We start from the raw sequence: 19,768 nt of genomic DNA, 5'->3' as shown, positions 1-19,768 counted from the left end.
GGGCCCGGCGGGGGACCCGCGGCTCGCTCTGCTCCCGCCTCCCCCTCGCCTTCCGCGGGGGGCGGAAAGTTTGTGCCCGCGGTGGGGGCACCGCTGGGGGTGTGGGGAGGCAGATCCTGGGGTATCTGGGCAGGATCGTGCCCCGAGAGCCCGAGGGGGCTGACACTGGGGTGCACGGTGGGGGAGCGGGATTTGGGACGCGGGGGTGTGGGCAAGCGGGGTGTCGGGGGTGGAAGCAGGCAGGGAAAGGGAAAGAGGGGGGGGTCTCTGTGCCTCCGCGCTGATGGGCTCAGCTTTATCCAGGGCTGTAATCCCCCTGCTCCTGTAATTAAAAACTCCGCATTACAAGGAAAACGGTGTGCAGGGAAATGTAATCAAGTCTGGAGGGGCTTAACCATCTGGTAAAGGTTAGGACCGGCACGGCGGGGGACGCGGCCGGGGGATTTGGCAGCAGCCGCGATCTGGGCTCCTCTTAATCTACCGCGGGGACGAACGCAGCATCTGCGGGGTAATACCGGTGCCCCGGGCAGCGATCGGTCTCGCTGGAGCTCCCACCGCCGTTAACGGGATCTCCCCGAAGGTGGTCCCCTCCCCAGGTGCGTCCGGCTCCGGTAAACAAATTCTGCTGCGGCCCCGGGACCCGGATTGCAGCCCCTTGCGGAGGCCAGCAAAGAAAGGGTTAAGTGACTGCCGGTGACCGCGGTTCGGCCCCCCAGCTCTGGGCAAGGCCCTCCTCCGCCGCCCCCCGGGAGCCCGAAACTCTTTGAAAGTGCAAGAGGCAAGCGAAGGCGAGGGAGGAGGCGGCGGCGCGGGTGCGACTCCTCGTCCCCGGGATTGCTGCGGGGCCATGGGGGCCGGAGCAGGCTCCGGGCGGGGGCAGCTCTTCCTCCGCTCCCTCCTCTTCCTCCTGTTGGCCGGGCCCCCGGCACGCCACCCGGCACGGGGGCAGCTGCGCTACGCCGTGCCAGAGGAGCTGGAGCACGGAGCCTTCGTGGCCAACCTGGGTGAGGACCTGGGACTGGATGTGTCCACCCTGTCAGCGCGGAGGTTCCGGATCGTGTCACGGGCCGGGGCCAGGCAGCACCTGGAGGTGAACCTGGAGAACGGGATCCTCTTTGTGAACGAGCGGATTGACCGGGAGGAGGTGTGCGAGGCCGGGGGGACCTGCCTGCTTCACCTGCAGCTCCTCGTCGAGAGCCCACTGGAGCTCTACCGCGTCGAGGTGGAGGTGCTGGACATCAACGACCATGCACCCACCTTCCCTTGGCAAGAATATGTGCTGGAGGTGGCTGAGTCTGCCGTGCTTGGTGCCCGCTTCCCGCTGGAGAGTGCCCAGGATCCTGACGTGGGTACCAACTCTGTGCACACCTACCGCCTCAGCCCCAATGGTTTCTTTTCACTTGAGGTGCAGACGCGCAGTGATGCCAGCAAGTTTGCAGAGCTGGTGCTGGAGCGTGCCCTCGACCGTGAGCAGCAACGTGTGCACCGGGTGCTGCTCACTGCTCTTGACGGCGGTGTCCCCGAACGCTCAGGCACAGCGCACATCCTCGTCACGGTGCTGGACGCGAACGACAACGTGCCTGCCTTTGACCAGCCCTCCTACGGTGTGAGCCTTCCTGAGGATGCTCCTGCTGGCACTCTGGTCATCCAGCTCAATGCCACTGACCTGGATGAGGGCCCCAATGGGGAGATTGAATACTCCTTCAGTGGGCACGCACCACCACGTGTCCGGGAGCTCTTCCACATAGAGCCCCGGAGTGGGCAGGTGCTGCTGAAGGGCCGCCTGGACTATGAGCGGGCCAGCCTCCACGAGCTCTATGTGCAAGCCAAGGACCGTGGACCCTCAGCTGTGGCTGTGCACTGCAGGGTGCTTGTGCACCTCCTCGATGTCAATGACAATGCGCCAGAGGTGACCCTCACCTCTGTGTCCACACCTGTGCTGGAGGATGCACCCCCAGGCACCGTCATTGCTGTCATCAGTGTTCTGGACCGGGACTCTGGGGACAACGGGCGTGTGAGCTGTGAGGTTGGCCCCAATGTACCATTTGAGCTCCGCTCCTCCTTCCGGAACTACTACACACTGGTCACCACGCAAGCGCTGGACCGGGAGGTTGTGCCTGAGTACAACGTAAGCATCACAGCACGAGACATGGGCTCGCCTGCCCTGCTGACCCGCAGCACCCTCACCGTCCCAGTATCTGATGTGAACGACAACGCTCCGCGCTTCCTCCAGCCCTCCTACAGTGTCTATGTGATGGAGAACAACGCACCAGGTGCCTCCATCTGCTCTGTCAGTGCATTGGACCCTGACTGCCAACAAAATGCCTACCTGTCCTACTCCATTGCAGATGGGCACATCCATGGCATGCCTGTGGGCACCTACGTGTCCATCAACTCAGACAGCGGGCACATGTATGCCCTGCGCTCCCTTGACTATGAGCAGATCCGCAGCTTCCAGATCCAGGTGCAAGCACAGGATGCGGGGTTTCCCCCTCTCAGTGCCAACGTCACCGTCCACATCTTTGTGTTGGACCAGAATGACAACGCTCCGGTTATCGTTTCTCCCATGCCACGCAATGGCTCTGTTGCCACTGAACTCGTGCCACGCTCAGCCAGGCCTGGCTACCTCGTGGGCACGGTGTCGGCAGTGGATGCAGATGCAGGGCTGAACTCTCGCCTCTCCTACCAGCTCCTCCAGGCTACTGACTTCACCCTCTTCAGCGTGGCGCCTGACACGGGTGAGCTGCGCACCCTCCGCTCCTTTCTGGAGCAGGATGCCAGCCAGCAGCAGCTGGTGGTGCAGGTGCGGGATGGTGGACAGCCAGCCCTCTCTGCCACCGTGTCCCTCCTGCTTTCGGTGGTGGAGACCATGCCCCAGACTCTCTCCGACTTCAGCGAGTTCAGCCTCCCTCCAGAGGCGTCCTCATCTTCCCCACTCACCCTCTATCTCCTTGTCTCCCTGGGCTCCATCTCCTTCACTTTCCTTCTTGCCATCCTCATTCTCACAGCCATTCGCTGCCGTGGAGAGCGGCGTTCCCGCCAAGGGGACAGCTGCTCACCACCTCGCTGCCACTGCTGTCCTGGGTCCAGACCCTCCTCTGACGGCCTGAAGACTTCCAACCTGACGGCACAGCCCCCTGCAGGGACCACGGCTGCCACCTGCCTTGATGTGCCTGCGGGCGGCCCCCCAGGCTACTGCTACAAGGTCTGCCTTGGTCCTGAGTCTGCTCAGAGTGACTTCATGTTCCTCAAACCCTGCAGCCCCCCCCGGAACAACGAGAAGGATCCCGGGAAGCGGTCCTGGCCAGACCAGCATCTCCAGGTCTCCAAAGAGGTAACATAATGCCCAGCAGTGCTTACCAGTGCTCCGCGAGTGCCCCCAGCCCCCTCCCTCAGCCTCTGCCACGAGGGAAAGCAGGCACGGCTTCTCCCAGAGAATAACCGGAGCCTTTGATCAGTGCGGGAATTAGGAGCAGTCAGGCAGAGGGATCTCCACTGAGCTTCCCGACGGGTCTAATTACCGGGGGAGCGTCAGGCTCGGCTGAGGCGAGAGGAAATCCCTTCTCACCGTCTTTTGTACCCATTAGAGGCAACAGAGATGCTCCAGTGCCCTAGGGGAGGTGGGATAGTGGGGGTGGCTTCTCCTTAGCCTGGGTAGGCAATTCACACTGGGGCAGTCTGAGCATTACTGCTGCTTTGCTTCCCCTGTGCGGGCGGGGGCCGCGGTGTCCTGGGCCTGGCTGCTGCTCTGCACAGGCTGTGCCAGCAGGCAGGGAGTGGGGTCTTCAGGGCGGGATTTTGATGTCAACATTTGTTAGGTATTGAAATGAGGAATGTCTAATTTTCCCGAAGAAAGACTCTCCAAAACACGATTACAAGGATGGAGAGTGATGAGGCGTCTAATCCACTTACGTTTGACTTTTAATAAACCAGCCCTTCCGAGGAGATCCCAAGACTCTCTGCCAAGAGAGTCTCTCCACGTGTCTCCTTGCACCCCTGGACTCTCTTCCCTAATGCTTAATTAGATTTTCCTGTAGTTTTTGCAGCCCTCCTGGGACACTGAGCATGCAGCCAATTTCTGCATCTCTCACCATTTGGTACCTCAGACCTGGGCTAAGTAAACATCACATATGCAAAAAAGGCTTTCGAAAATTAACAGGAATAGGAAAACCACCTGTCTCTCCCCAGAATGCCAGACTTAAAACTCCCAGAGGCAGAGGACAAGCCCCAAACCACCCCAGTATCTCAGGAGGGTGAGGAAGGTCCAGAAGGGAGCAAGCTGACTCAATGTTGTCTCAGGCTCCCCAAGAGGGGAATGTGCTGCTTGCTTCTCCACAAAGGGCACAGGGAAAGTGGAGATGTGGTCCTGCATCCCTGCCTGCTGAAGCCTAGTGCTGGCAGGGGTGGGCTGTTTGGCAAAGGGTCCCAGGGCTGATTGACAGAGAGTCCCAATAACCAGCCTTGCTCTTCTCTGTGTTTTCCAGGCCAAGCAACCCAACACAGACTGGCTGCCTCCAAGCACACAGCGACCTGCCCTGAAAAGGTACCAAATCCAGCACTGGGGAAACAGAGGAAGCAGGTGGAAGGGGGATATGGGAATGGGGAGGTTATCTCCAACACAGCTTTGAACCGGTCTCTTCTCTTTAGCTCCCAGAGCCTGGAAGATGTGGGGGAAATCCGTAAAGCCCTTCAGAAGGAGCACGAGAGGCTGTGCACGCTGGTGACCCCTGTCTCTGGTTAGTATTGGGACACTGGGGCTGGGAAGACCAGACCCTCTGGTCACTTGTTGGAGGTGCAGTGGGGGGGGGGGTCACATCCCTGTTCCTAGCAGTGGTGAAGTTCTGTGGGTGGAAGGGGTGTCCAGGCACCAGAACGGAGGTTGGTGACACAGGACTTGCATCCTGGGGTGTGGATATGACCTGAGCCAATCTTACTGAGCTCATTTTTCCTCCAGAGTTTCAGAAAGCTTCATCAGGCCCCAACAGCATCTGGACACCCCAGTACAGCCCCTTGTACCCAGCCCTGGATTATCAGCACAACGTTTACATCCCCGGCACCCCCGCTCTGCTTTCCAGCAAGGATGGGCCCCTCTTCCCAGGCCGGGAGAACAAAAACAGCTTCTCCACCTTTGGCAAGAGGAAGAAGATGACAACTTACTGTGACATGCATGACAGTGTGGTTATCAACAACGACCTGAAATAGCCTGGATGGCTCTATCCTTGGAATCTCCTGCATTATTTCAGCTGCCAGGTCCACCCGCAGCACATGCCTCCATGTATGGACTGCTCAAGACTTTATGGGATGCTGGGAGAGTGGCTCAACAGAGCAAGGGGGAAGGATTTAAGGAGCAAGAGACTGAAAATTACAGGGATAGGGGGGTGGTGGCAGGGGGAATTTCTCCCATCTCATCTTGCAGAGCTGTGTTGGCAGCAGGTGCTGTTTGAGGTCCATATGACCAGATTTAAGCAAATCTGCCTTGAGTTTACCCATTCCCATGTCCCCTTAGGGACCATTCCTCTCTGTAAACATTGTCACTTCTTTGTCTTGTCTGGCTGTGTGAATGTACTGAGCTGCATGCCTGTATCTCTGTCCCAGTAGGCACGGAAAGTGTATGCAGACCCAGCCTGGTTCAGCCAAGCTTGACCTTACACACTGGGACAGTGACCATTGCTCTGTCCCTGAGATCCAGTGGGATGTGTTGCATGTCTAGAGCAGCAATTGGCATCTGTTTTCTCTGGGAAGTGAGTGCAAAACCCAGCCTTCATGAGTGCTTCTCTTCAGACCCTGACCCAACACTTGCAAGGCTGGACATAGCCAGGGTGCAGGACAGAGACAGCCTTTGTTCCAGGAGCAGCGTGTGCACACATGGATCGGATGGCCAGAAGAGCTGCTAGCTTAAGTACCTGAGAGATGCACAAGGTGAGGCCCTGCTGGGTAGCTCTCTAGCCCAAGGCAACATCATGTGAATGAAAAACAGTTTCCCAACCATTGGAGTGACCCCAGCACAGGTGACAGTCTCTTCCCTCCTGCCCCTGCCCTCCCTCGGATCTCTGTTTTCCCCAAGTCCTGAATGCCTGGAGGACCCCCTGCACTGGGCACCCCACCTGCATAGGACAAACATCTCCAAGTCTGCCCTGTTTCTCTTTGAGAACTTTTAGCTGGCAGTCAGGAGCTCTCAAGGGCAGGACTCCAGCCCCAGAACAGTCTCTCCCCTGCCTTGCACACCCTGCACCTGTCCACCAGTCTGTCTGCCACCATTGCCAATTGCTCCGGTCACGGGACAGTTCATTTTGAATCCATCTGTGCAGAACATGACAGCTCTTTCTAAACTGAGTTTGTTTCACTATGTCTGATTTGTACCAATAAATTGTATTTTAATAGCTCACCCTGGCTCCTGGCTGTCCCTGAGTTGCACACGACAGCAGGGATTGCTGCACAGCTCTCCCAACTCCAGGAAATACATCTGTCCTTCTGGCCTTCGGAGTTCTGGAGCAGAGAGCTCCTTTTATGCCGAGAGCTCATTTTATTCACTTCACCTGGATTCCGGGGGCTCAAGGTCCCCTTCCCTCCTCCCCTGGACTCAGGAGCACTTTGGGCTCATGGCCAGAAGGAGCTGGAGATGTCACACAGCTCCTTTCTCCGTGCTCCAGCTCGGGCAGGGGGGAATTTGCACCATGGTGTGAGCATGCACAAGCTGCTGGGGAGAGGGGCTGGATGTGGCACAAACGGCATAACAGCTTGTGGCTGTTATGGTACTTTCTCTGGTTAATTTACCCTTTCCCCTGGATACTAGGGACCAGCAGCTTGCCTCAGGAGCCACAGAAACAGCCTGGGTGTGAGCCACATGTAGGGACCAGCTCCCTGGGAATAGTCAAGCCTGTATCTGTTGGTGGGATATCTCTTGGCTTGATGAGGGAAGTGTTTCCCCTTCAGATGAAGTCCTGAAGTGGCCAGGCCGTGGTTGTCCTTCTCATACCGTGTACTCACTTGGTGACTGGCTTGGGGAGGCTGCAATGCGGCTTTTGGGATTAACCCAGAAAAGTCCTTGTCTACAAGTGGGCAGTGTGCTCTTCAGTGGAAGCAGGGGGTAGGGAGCACTCAAAGGGGCCTCGTGGGAGTCAGGGGCCCGGGAGGACGGTGCTTTGGACATGAAAGGGACCTGGCTGCTTCTGGTGACTTCAGTCCCAGCTCATATCTGCGTGACTGCGGGTAGATGAAATATTCCCTGTCCCAATTAGATGGTAGGATGAAGGATTTTATGCTGCCAAGTGCATTTTTCAAGGGTCTCTAGAGAGCGTTAAGGGTAAGAAAGAACCCCAAACAGCTACTGCCTGAGACCTCTGTACAGCATTAGCCCGTTCCAGTGCTTCAAAAGAACAAGGGAATTATGTAAAGTGATACAATAAGATTAATAACAGCCTCAAGAAGTAATAAAAGCATCAAATGGACCTGACTCCCTGTAGGGTACAAGCATCTCCCCCTCCTGGATTAACTCTGGCAGTATCTTCCCTGCATTTTTAGGTGCTGGTCAGGCACTGGGAGAGGACTGGAGCCCCTCTGCAGGAGGGCCGAGCTGCTCACTGTGTTCCAGCTCACACAGCAAAAGCACCCAGCACATCCTGTGCTTCATGGCATCCAAGATCTAAATAAACACATGTAAGTGGTGTTTTGTATCAGATTTTCCCCAAAGGGAAATTGATCTCAAAGTTGACCCCTAAAACCACAGGCTTTTGAAAGTGACATTTTGCACCTCTGCCTTTGGAAAACCATGGGGTCGAGCAATCAAGGGGACAGATTTGCCATCTCCCTGTCACTCTCCAGTGTATTTTCTTGGCATTTTTAAGTTCCTGCTACCAAGGCTCACTGGTGCCCACTGAATTGCCTTCATCTCCTCTCCATTACTCCTGACCATCAGCCCATGGGATGATAGATATGCACACACCTCTGTACTCCTTGCTGACCCCCACGTTTATATGGGTCAGGCGTCTTCCAAAAGGGATTTGAGCAACACAGCACCCAGCCCAGGCCCCAACACCCCACATTCCCTGAGTATCCACTTCTGCTTAGTTGAAGGAAAAGCTACACTGACAAGAGCTCAGTTTCAATCTTTCATTTCAATCACCATATTGATAAAAAGGACAATAAAAAGGGACTTGCTTTAGGGGAGAGAGGACTTGCATAAATGTAATTCAAGCACACTACTATCCCTCTTCAAAGGGCATGTCTGGTCAGAATCGTCCATCTAATAGATGAGATCTCCTTTGAAGATCTCCCACAGGGACAGGGTCTCATTAAAAATGCAAGGTCTTTGCCCTACAACTAGTTATTTTTACAACTCTCCCTGTGCTTACACTCCTGCACAGCTGATGAGCATTAGCTGGTTTCTGTAGCCTGGTAATGCACTGGGCATGAGAGCTCCTTTGGAGATCTGCTCAGCAGAACACTCTCTAGATGCCCCTCTCACATGTTCCAGCTCTCTCAGAGATCCAGAGGCAAATTTGGCTTTCAGGGACATGCCAGCCAGCTTGAGATTTGCTTCTAGGACAGTGGGAAAGCTGCCATGTGGTGCAGTTGGCTGCAAAAATGCTTCAGGCCATGCGAGGCAGGCACACAGCGCTTCTGGGCACCAGCACAAACAGGGGGTTTGTGCTCTTGCTGAATAGACTGTTCGGATGGAAACATTACTTGTATCTCTGTAATGACTTGAAAATGTATCCCAGAGAGACAAAATGAATCCAGAGGTAGAGAGAAAAGAGGCCAGAGGGAAAGACCCAGAAGGGCTGATGCTCAGTTCTACTCCCACCTGCCACGCACAGAACAAAAAGCAGCCAGCAAATTCCCCAGAAAGCCTCAGCATGGACACAGCACTCTGCATGCAGCTGGGTCAGGCTGGGTAGAGCCATGGATACAGGTGGGTCTCAGCTCCCAGAGGGCGTGGTATTGGCAGGACAGAGCTAAAATCCATGGACCAGTGGGAGCCTCTGCATGGACCTTGGATCCAGCCCAGTCTGTGGCACTCAGTGGTTAATTAGATCCTCCAAAGATGCTAGAAATTTCTCTTTTCTCTTTTCTCTTCTCTTCTCTTCTCTTCTCTTCTCTTCTCTTCTCTTCTCTTCTCTTCATAATGCTGGAACACACCTTAATTTATTTAAGACTGGGTCAAGATCCATTCAGATTTCTTTTCGAATTGCATCAGTGTCTTAAATGTCTCCCTGAACCCCACCACACAGAACAGCCTGCTGTTCCTAGCTGGATCACTTCCTCCAGTTTCCTTTTTGATCTCAGCAGATGTTTTGTAGAAATAAATATCCTTTAGCTTCTGTCATAATAACTTAACCTCTGCCACACTCAAAAACGTCTGCATGATTGTCACGTGCTGATTTCTCTGCTCCTTTGCACCTTTTCCTTTTTCACTGCTCTGAAAACATCAGTTGCCAACTCCTCCACAGAGATCAGATGCAGGAACAGGCCAGGACTGAGGGAAGCTTTTGCTTCCCAGTTAGCCTATAATGTGTTTTCAGTTTAAGCAGTGGAAATGTCACTGGCTCTGTTTTGCAGCATTCACTCAAGTGGAATTAATGCTTCTTGTTAGTGATAATATGACTTAATCAGCTTAATTACTTTGAGACATAAGTAGACACCTTTGTGTATTGAATAACTTATGACACACTGGACCAAAAAGCACGAATGAAGGCTTTGAAAATAAATTAAATATGACCCCTAGTGCAGTCTGCACTTTGACTAATGATTCGTCTCCCATGAAATTCAATGACTTACAAATCTTACATTTGAATAAATGATACATTTTTGCATGTTTTAAACAATAGCAGTGATTTTTATTTCAGCATTCAGAATTCAGAGTGCTTCTCCAGCGCCAGGAAGCAAGGCAAACAAGTTCATGTTAAACGGATTGAAAAATAAAACATTTGTGCAGTCAACTATCAGGAATACATTCAGAGGATCTGCAGGCATTTCTGATGAGATATTTATTTTAATTCATTGCTAAGAATATCTGCAACAACAGGTGAAAAAAATGCATCAGAAGAAATTAAGAGAGAGCGAAGATTCCCAGAAGGATCACTAAAGTCTTCACATCCAATCCATCCATTTCAATAATGTCTACAAGAGAAAATATCATTAAATAGCTCCGGAATTGTCTTATCATACATTTTGCCCGCATAGAAAATAAATCATACAAAGGAAATAGAAGCAGGAAAAGCGATCATCAATCAAGAAAATGATTATGAGCATTGGTAGGATTTCTGATAGGCCAGGATGCAGAGACTCTGTGATAGCAGGCTACATGGGAAATAGAAAAATTGGGGTTAAACTGTTGCATGAACCCAGAGAAAAGATGAGCTGTCTGAATTTGTTCTGTTCTGCTGCAGTGAGTCACCCAATTTCTGTACCCAAATCTTCCTCTAAAAAGCACTGGAGTTCAGCACGGTGCAGACAATAACGCAGATCCCTACACAGGGACTTTTTCAGCCCAAGTATATCTGAAATTCAGAGGTTAGCTTCAGCTGTAGCATCACAGGGGAGCCTGACTGGTTTGATGAATCTACTTTTAAGTCCATGTCCATATTTCTTGGTATTTTAGCTAACAGGAATTTTTTTTCACACTGCCAAGGGTGATGGCTGAGGGCTCTAGGATTAATTTATCACTGCTCTTGCTCTGCAGTTGTTCAGTCTCTATTGACTAAATCTCCAAAACTCCCCCAGAGTACAGATGGAACATGTCCACACAGGGATCTAAATATAAGGAGTTTAATCTAGGGTTGAATTCCACCTGTAGGATTCCATCTTGTCCCCACTTCCCTTCTTGATCTTCTTTTAATATCATTTAGAGGAGACATGCCCAGCACCTCTGTGACACTGGCATTTTACCAGAGATCAGAAGAAAAGATTTGCCATTTGCTTTGAGTATCCCCTAACAGACCAAACTTCAGGAATGTGATCCTGAAATTATTTCCCCAAACCAAAATTTATTTTTTCCTCTTTCCAGGAAATGCAATGTTATAATCCATTTGCTTACCCAAACCACCTCTTCCTCTTAATCTCTCCCTGCAAAATAGTCTGACAGCTGCCCCAGAATGTAAGGAGATCATCGAAAGGATGATCGTCTGGGGCTGAATCCTCTTCCTATGTTCCCCAAGAGTCCTCTTGGCTCGTTGTGCCACATGGCATGGGCCATTTAACTCCCTCAATGCCCGTCAGATGTCATACACCTTGTTGGTCATGTTCCTTTGATATCTGAACAGACTCCTGCAGGCTCCTCCTGTCACTGCAGGGTCCACCCTCCGGCCTTTTTCTGCCTCTCTTTGGGTCCAAATGTTATATTTTCTGTAGTTTCGAGTGCGTTTCAATCAAATCTGACCCTGCTTTCAGCAGAAGCCTGACCCAGTCACGTCCGGGCATCCCTATTTTGCTCCGCTTTTTCTGTGTATCCATAAAGATCCATGAAGATTCGGCTGCAAACTGCCAGATCCCTGGTGAAATGGTGCCCCCTCCATGTTCCCCACATGATGCACAGCTGGGACGGGACCATCCTGTCTGCTGTGCTTGTGCCTCCTGTGCCCTGCTGTGCCCAGCGTCGTGGTGTACAAAAACCAGGGTGGAACTACACAGCAAATCACAGCTGACAAGCAAGACACTCCAATCTGGCAAGGGAGAAGCTAGCAGTTTGCTCCTGCTCCTTCTCCCTTAGAGATGGGCAGGGACAAATTGCAGACTTTTTTTTTTAATGCTATCTCTTCTTTAAAATGGGAAAAAATGAATTAAAAACTTGGATGTGAGCTGCAGGGATGAATCACAGCACAGAGCCTGGCAACACAGTGGGGACCCTCGTGTCACCCCCAAGCCTTCCCGCCTTTTGCTGAAGGTATTAGGAAGGAAGCCACTGGGAGCCACTTCTGAAGGGCTTGATTCTGTTGGCAGGGAGAATTCTTTTCATAAAGGGGCCTCTATATGCAAATGGGAAATGGAGATGGAGTGGGAAATAAGCCCAGCAAAAAACCATGGAAGTTTTTCCTGCCTGCAAGTGGAATTCAATCGAAAAAGGGGGGAGGGAGAAGAAAGGAAATTGAAACAGCCTCCTCTCTGCACAGATTGCATTGCTGGAGAAGCTCTGGGTGTTGCAAGGCATAATAGTTGCCTGCTCAGAGGTTCCTTCCCGGGGGACTTTCCCTGGGATAGTTTCATACATTTATCCCTGACTCCTGGCATCTGCATAACATGCTCACAGAGAGAGTTATTAGTTTAATTTTCTTGTGAATTACAAGGGGACAGAGAGAATTAGAAAAGACTTTTTTTTTTTTTTATTATTATCATTACTTTTTGTTTTCCAGTTGAGAGATTGTAAATGAGGCTATTCATCCTGCTAACATCAGTAGGGACCCAAACCCAAGTCTTTCTGGGGTAATTGGTTTCTGATGAGCAATCACTTGTAAAACCAATAGCAAAGGCAAGAACTGAAATATAAATTCTCTCTTTACATGCTGAGCTTTTCATTAGGATTGTGTGTCTGGTTTCTTTCTTTCTTTCAGTAGAAAAGCCATGAAGTGGTAAACAAGGCAGTGGACTAAGGCTGACAAGAAGTTTGTATTAGCAAAAAATTGGGAAAACAGCATTGTCTGATATTCTCCAGAACAAATAAAGCAGCTCCAGATTCCCTCAAGCTGCAGCTTTCTGTGAGCCCTCCGGGACTGAAGCCCTGCACAGAGAGAAGAGACAGCAGATCTTCCTGTGGGGCGGACCTGAGTGTGCTTTTGACCAAAAGAGACCAAAATGTTGAAGAAAGAAAAAAAAAATTAGAGGCCAGGGACAATTTTCCATGCTGCAAAGTCTGACCAGGGTGGCTGATGGAAATTTGCAGCCCTTGATATCCTGCAGTTTGCAAAATATAGGGGACTGTGATGCCTGGATTTGTTGCAAGGGCTGATACTGTGAGTTGGGCTCCAGGGGTTTTTTTTCCTCCCAGTTACTAGTGAGGAATCTGCTAGTCTGCACTAGCTTTTGTTTCCCTGATGAACCTCAGGGTGCTTAAGGCTTGATTTATTTACTTATTTTGGTGGCAAATTAAGCATCAGTCTGGATGCAGGTCTCAGTGCTTTCTAGGCTGGGGCTGTGGTGCTGTCATTCATTGGCTTAACTGGATTGCTTGCTGCTTTATGGGTTTTTTTCCAGTAAAACCTTTTGGCACACATACAGCTGGTTGTTGCCTTGAAGATGAGCAGAGAGCAGCAGGCTTGACAAAGGCAGGGAACGTTATTAAGTTCGGGTACACAGAAAGGCCCCTGAAACAAGAATGATATGGACACATCTCTCTCAAAACAAACCAAGCAAAACCTTTCAAATAAATCCACTTTTTTCAGCTTTCAAATGCTGAAAGCTGATCCCAAGGAAGCAAACAATAAAATCACTGATTGGATTCAGTCCTGAGGAACCTGCTCTGAGCAGAGGAAGGGGACACATGACACACTAAGTATTATCCAGAAATCTCTTCCAAACACAGCTATTCTGGGATTCAATGATGACAGTTTTTTGCTTTCATTAACCCAAAAGAGCCAAACACACTGCTGTGGCCACAGCAAGAAATAAGGCAATTTGGACACTTCCATATTTGCATCACATTTGCATACAACACAGAGCCCAGGGCAATATTCCACATAGCTATCAAGCAAACTTTTTTGTTGTTTCTCTCAGTTAGAGCCAGGCTTCCCAGGAATCTCCCAAAGCCTGGATGTGCCCTGCACTAATCATGCCTCCCATTAGTTGCACACCCATCAGGCTCTGCTGGCTGACCCAACTTTTTGGCCTCCCACCTCAAATATAGGGCAACCTTGTAATTTTGGTACCGCTGGAGCAGAAGCAATTGTCTCAGTGACAATGTCAGGATCCTTCACCTGAGCTTAAACACTGGAAGTTTTGGAAATAGAAAGGGAGGAGAGGAGAGGAAGAGGAGAGGAGAGGAGAGGAGAGGAGAGGAGAGGAGAGGAGAGGAGAGGAGAGGAGAGGAGAGGAGAGGAGAGGAGAGGAGAGGAGAGGAGAGGAGAGGAGAGGAGGAGGAGAGGAGAGGAGAGGAGAGGAGAGGAGAGGAGAGGAGAGGAGAGGAGAGGAGAGGAGAGGAGAGGAGAGGAGAGGAGAGGAGAGGAGAGGAGAGGAGAGGAGAGGAGAGGAGAGGAGAGGAGAGGAGAGGAGAGGAGAGGAGAGGAGAGGAGAGGAGAGGAGAGGAGAGGAGAGGAGAGGAGAGGAGAGGAGAGGAGAGGAGAGGAGAGGAGAGGAGAGGAGAGGAGAGGAGAGGAGAGGAGAGGAGAGGAGAGGAGAGGAGAGGAGAGGAGAGGAGGAGGAGAGGAGAGGAGAGGAGAGGAGAGGAGAGGAGAGGAGAGGAGAGGAGAGGAGAGGAGAGGAGAGGAGAGGAGAGGAGAGTTTTACCTAAGACTGTAGTGTAACTTAAGACATGTGGAAGAGGGCCCACTGGTCATAGCAATTTTCCAAACTGCACAAGCCTCTGCAATCACTTATAATTCATCTGTTTCTGTCTACAATATAGACAGAGGTTTGTACCACATTTGTACCTTAGAGAAAACTTCAATGTCTTTCTGTCAAACTGTACAAGGACAACCCTCAGAGCCTGGCCTGCATCACTACCAGTGCCAGTTTAGAAATCTGTACAGGCAGAAACACTCTGCAGATAATGAACATTTTTTCCTGCTTGGAATAACTGCTGCATGAGCCCTAGTTCCCCACCTCTTTCTCTCTTCCCCTAACATTTCCACGTGCCCTTTCTCTGGTGACAGCTGAAGTTCCCAGCTGAGTTCTCTCCTGCAAGTTCATCCAGCTGATCTTTCAGAGGATGGTTCCATTTGGTCTTTATGGATGTTTCTTCCCTCCAAGTGATGAATAGTACAGCTGAGCCTTTCATTCACAAGGCAATTGTGATGGGAACAAAGGAAAAAATTGTAGGAAGTGAATCCTTCCAATTTTTGTTTGGTTTGTTACAAGGTTCTACTTTGCACCACTGTTATTTTGGTGGTGCTTGTATTTCCCTTTTCTCGAGTTCATTAATGAGGAGGTCAGGACTAGAAATAAGCAAAACAACATCACATCACTTCATTACATCATTCCCTTAAAATGCTTGTGTGACTTAAGAAGATTTACTTCCTGTGGTGACAATTTGCCAGTGGCACAAAGTGGTGAGTGACTGAAGAACGTTAAGCAATCCAGAAAACGATTTGTTGCTGTTGCAGGTTTTGCTCATTCTCTGCTTTTATTTTGTGACCTAGGAAAACTCATTGAAGATTTAAGTATTTGGAAGGCCTGTGAAAGTAAAAGGAGATGGCTTTCAGGACCTGCACAGCTGGTGTTCAGCAGAGTGAAAGAAAAGGACTATGGGTAGGTATTTGTCTGATTTAACCAACCCTAAGAATTTCTGCCATTGGATAATATTTGTAGTTGTTATTATAGAAACAAGGAAGAAGGATGGACAAAACATTAAAAACTGGATTTAAAAGCTTCCATCTGACAAGGAAATCTGTACCAGTGTTGGAATTTCCCTGCACTTCCTTTCTGGTGGACATTTCAGGGAACCTGAGGTATTAGGGGAACCTACAGATAAGAAATGAAATTGCTATGGGTTCAGGGTGCATGGTATTATATGGATTCTGCCTGAAACTGCAAAGAGCTCAGTCTCTGACAGCCCACAACCCCCCTTTGCATCATCTTCTCTGGCCATCTTAACACAACCTCCTCAGCTTTTATACCCTGATTTCCCTTTCCACAGCATCATTTCATGCCACTCTTCCCTCTTGCTGTTGAGCAAAGAGGAAGGAACTATTTTTCCTGCAACCGCATCATTCTCTGACTTTATTTACAGAGGCTGAAATGAAGAAAACACCCCCCTGCACTAAATCTGTTTGGCGTGGTGAAGGCAAGGAAGTGGAATTATATTGCAAATGTCAAGGGCTATGAAAAATGTAACAGACTTTAATATTCTTCTGCTGTTATTGCTGAGAGCGTCTCTCACCTGCATTCACAGAAAGTGAAGTGCCTTTTACCACTGAGCAGAAATGATTGCCTATTTTTATTTTAAAGCTACACTGTGGCATGCATCCTAATAATAAATGCATTTTCCCTCCAAACACTCTCTTTAGCAATTAACCTTCAGCTTCAAGGCTTAATTTTAGTCTTGAGCCCTTAGGGTTAACCCCTACCTCAGCCTCCAATAAACTCCAGCCCCAAATATCCTGTTACCTATGTCTTAAAAGCGGTTCCTACATTCCTAATTATAACCATAGTCCCCATCTTCTGTGATACCTGATGGTAACTGGTGCTGAGCCAGGCATTTGGATGCTGCTTTGAAGATGTAAAACATTAACAATGCCTCTCTCCATAGCTCACTTTCCCGTGGGGTTGTGTTTCAAGGTAAGTGGTTTGCATAAGATCCCTCAGAGACCTGCATTTAGTTTATTCAGTAGGATAAACAACCTGCTGCTTTTGTGCTTCTCCCTACAGAGCAAAGAAAAGCCCATTTTATACATTAAAATTGAACATAACATTGCTGAAAGGTCTGTGATGGCTTTTTCTGGAGCTCAGAGCATTTTATCTTGTTCCGGACGGGGTCTCACAGGGCTTATGCCCTGTACGTCTTCTCATACATCCCCCTCCTCTCTTAAGAACCTGTGTTCGTGAGGGAGAAGAGGTTACTGGCCCTCGGCTCTGCCTGTCTCACTGACCCCAAAGGCTGGGGGAGTTCGTGTCGAGGGTTTTTTCATGATATTGTTTTAATTTCACCTGGATACAGCAATCTCCACAGCTCCGGGAGGGGGAAGCTGCCTCTTCGCGGCCCAATTAGCATAACCCTTGGAAGTAAAGGGCATAAGTCCCTGATGTTTTACCAGGAATCACGACATGTCGCTCCCTGCCAGACACTGGCGAATCGGGCTGCTAACAGGAGCCTCTGCAGCAGCACCGGGGGGCCCCGTCCGTGCAGTGCCGGGGGAAAGTGGGGCGGCCCCGGCAGCACACAAGGGCGGCTCTCCGGGGCACGGGGCTGGGAGGCCCGAACCAAGGCTGGCATCAGGCCACGTTTCGTTATCAGACGTTTATACGCTGAATTAGGATGGGGGCACACACACAAGAATTTCACCCTTTCCCTCCTTGTCGGGTCGGTGCTGGTAAGGCACAAAGAGGAACGGTGGAAGATAAATGAACAGTTTCCCCCCGCCGGGATTTGAGCAATCAGGAAATATAATCTGAGCTGGAAAGTGCCCCAGCATCTGTTGGGTTATTAATAAATTGTATGCAATCTGTCCGGGATGAAGCTCGGGACGGAGGGGAACCATCTGCTCCCGAGCGGCAGCTCTAATGGTGTCTGGAGAATGAACTTAGCAAATGAAAAGCAATGGGATCGGCCAGCCAGGCTCCCGGCTTTTCCATAGTGGGACAACGTGGAGGTTCCCCCACCCCCGGGGCAGGACCCGCATGGATCCGCAAAGAACAGGGATTCAGGCCAGCGTGGGCATCATCTCTCCAAGCCTCGTAGGCTCGGCCAGCTCCCTGGGAACTCCCGCTCTTTATCGAGATCCTTTCCAAAGGGTCCTGCTCCACAGAAACCCCCGCTCCCAGGGGCTGCCTTGTGTCCCCACCCCTGGGCGAGGACGCCGATCTCGCCCGCTTTTCCTCTGGGTCAGTGCTAATTGCCGCACATAAATACCGTTCTCCACGTTTTATCCTCCACCTGTAACGGTGCCCCATGTGCTTTCTCGGAGGATTTTCAGCTCAGCTCCTCCCCGGGCTGAGCAGCGAAGGAGCGGGCACAGCAGACCACCTTCAGCCCACGGCCGGGGCTCGGTGCCGCCTGTCCCCCGGGAAAACGGGGACTCCCTGGGCTACCGCGAATGTCTGGATGTCACTTATGTTAACTGAGCAAGGCTGGGAGCGTGGAGTGGTTATCGCATGAGCTCTCATCGCGGAATAAGCAGCCAAAATGTTTCTAGCTGAAGGGCATCTCCGCCTGCCCGCAGTCTGTGTGGGCAGACATGCCTTCCCTAAGAGGGAGAATCCAGCAGCGGCCAGACGGCGGGCACCACGTCCCTAAAACTCTTAACACGTGAGAAAATCCTGGCTCCCACAAACCCCACATAGAGAAATTCCAGCCGAAATAAAGGGCACATGAGGACGACACCTCGACCGACAGGAGAGAGAGACAGCGAGGGAAGAGCCGCTGCCAGCGGGATCAGCCCGCGGGGGACGAGCGAGAGCCCGGACCCGCTCGGGGTGACAGCACCATCTCCTGCCGGTGAACGAGCACCGGAGCTGCCGCCGCCGCGATTCGAGCGAAGGCTGCCGGGAGCTTCCGGAGCAGGGAGGCGGAGGGAAGCGGAGGGAAGCGGAGGGAAGCGGAGGGAAGCGGGCTCCGCCCGCGCCTCGGAGCGCCCCGGGACCGAGAGGCTCCGTGCGCGCCCGGGACGGACGCGCTGCCTGGGGAGTGGCTTGGCAGTGGCTGCTATTGTTTTATTATTATTAAATCTTATTTTCTTTTGTTTTATATATTTTATTTACGCGCTTTGCGACTGGTGCCGCTCTTATCTTCCTGCGGATTGCGGCATGGATACCCGGCCGAGCCGGGAGCCGGGCCGCTGCGGGGAGAATGAAGGAGCTGACAAGGCGCTGGGTCCCCCGGGAGAGCGGGACAGCTCAGGGCCGATCGCGGGTCCGGCCACCGGCCGAGCAGCAGCAGCGCCTGGGGGCGCGGCGACGAGCATCGCCGGCAGCTTCCTGAAGAAGATCGGGACTTCAGCTGTGCCAGCGATCCGAAGACAGAGGTGGAAGGGGACGGATTTGTTGTGCGTCCCCCGCTCTCTGAGCCTGCCGCCTTCTATTCGGTGGTTGCTGGGGGTGATGCGCAGAAGCGAAGACTAAACGCCGCGGCGGTGTGTGCTCCAGCCGCTGTGCCACCAGGTCATCTCCTTCCTCGCCCCCCACCCGCATTGTCCAGGGAGGAGTGCCTCGCTGAAAGACCGATCGGACCCGTGTGAGCAGTTCTTCTCCCGGTGCTTAGGGTACTCTTGAACGATATAGGAGGCTGTTTTTAAAGCTTTCGGCCTCAGAAGGCTTTGAAACCAGACCCGGCTTTTCTGTGCCGTGCTCTAGCCGCTGAACTGCGCTGAAGAGGTGGGAAGGACACAAAGACAAATGCGACGATGCGAGTTCGGAACTCGTTTGCCCTTCTGGAGGGGACGAGCTTTTCTTTCCGGATCCTCGTCGGCGGAGACAGTGTCCCTGAGCCGGCTGATGTGGAGCTGCTGTGCGGTACTTTCCATTTTGGGATGGTAGCGCTGCCAAGTGTCCTGTATGACGGGAGCGATTCTGTCGGAGCTGCTGTTTTTCTTTCCCCTGCCAATTCTCAGTTTCTTGTCTCCAAGTGTAAATGAAGTCATGATCTAACTTCAGCGGGGGTCTAAACAGAGCATTCCGAACACCCCTCGAAAAGTCTGTGTGTCTCTCTGCTGTCTGAAGAAGAACAGCAGATGAACCTTTTGACTTGTGTTTGCCCCTGGGCTGCACTTGCTTTTCTAAGAGTCCAGCGATCAGTCCGTGAGCTCTGATGGATGAACTGAACTTGCGATGTCGAAACACGCGGTTATCATTTTTCAGGACTTTAACCAGCCTTTCATCTATTCCTGCCTAATGAAGGAGGCTCAAAGTAACGCTCAGGCACTTGATGGGCTTTCACAACCTTAAGATGAGTAGTTTATACTGATTTTTT

At 51.5% G+C, this 19,768-nt stretch overlaps 1 protein-coding gene across 1 annotated transcript; it reads left to right on the top strand.

The window, feature by feature from the left end:
- The first annotated feature begins 250 nt into the window (after positions 1–250).
- LOC104693551 (protocadherin-10-like) lies at positions 251–6,385 on the top strand. The gene is made up of 4 exons (XM_019289949.3): positions 251–3,334; positions 4,485–4,543; positions 4,648–4,736; positions 4,955–6,385. Exons 1-4 carry the CDS (start codon positions 848–850, stop codon positions 5,200–5,202), a joined length of 2,883 nt encoding a protein of 960 aa, XP_019145494.3. The 5' UTR covers positions 251–847; the 3' UTR covers positions 5,203–6,385.
- The last annotated feature ends 13,383 nt before the right edge of the window (positions 6,386–19,768 follow it).

Source organism: Corvus cornix, chromosome 13 (genome assembly GCF_000738735.6).
Source record: "Corvus cornix cornix isolate S_Up_H32 chromosome 13, ASM73873v5, whole genome shotgun sequence".
Lineage (NCBI taxonomy): Eukaryota > Metazoa > Chordata > Aves > Passeriformes > Corvidae > Corvus > Corvus cornix.
The sequence above is the reverse complement of the archived record's forward strand: the minus strand, read 5'-3'. Positions and strand labels throughout refer to the sequence as shown.

What these genes read in the sequence shown, in the direction of transcription:
- LOC104693551 (XM_019289949.3), top strand. Translation starts at nt 848, where the DNA reads ATGGGGGCCGGAGCAGGCTCCGGGCGGGGGCAGCTCTTCCTCCGCTCC. An exon ending in ATCTCCAGGTCTCCAAAGAG is followed by an intron (nt 3,335 to 4,484) that starts GTAACATAATGC and finishes TGTGTTTTCCAG; the next exon opens with GCCAAGCAACCCAACACAGA. An exon ending in GCTGGTGACCCCTGTCTCTG is followed by an intron (nt 4,737 to 4,954) that starts GTTAGTATTGGG and finishes TTTTTCCTCCAG; the next exon opens with AGTTTCAGAAAGCTTCATCA.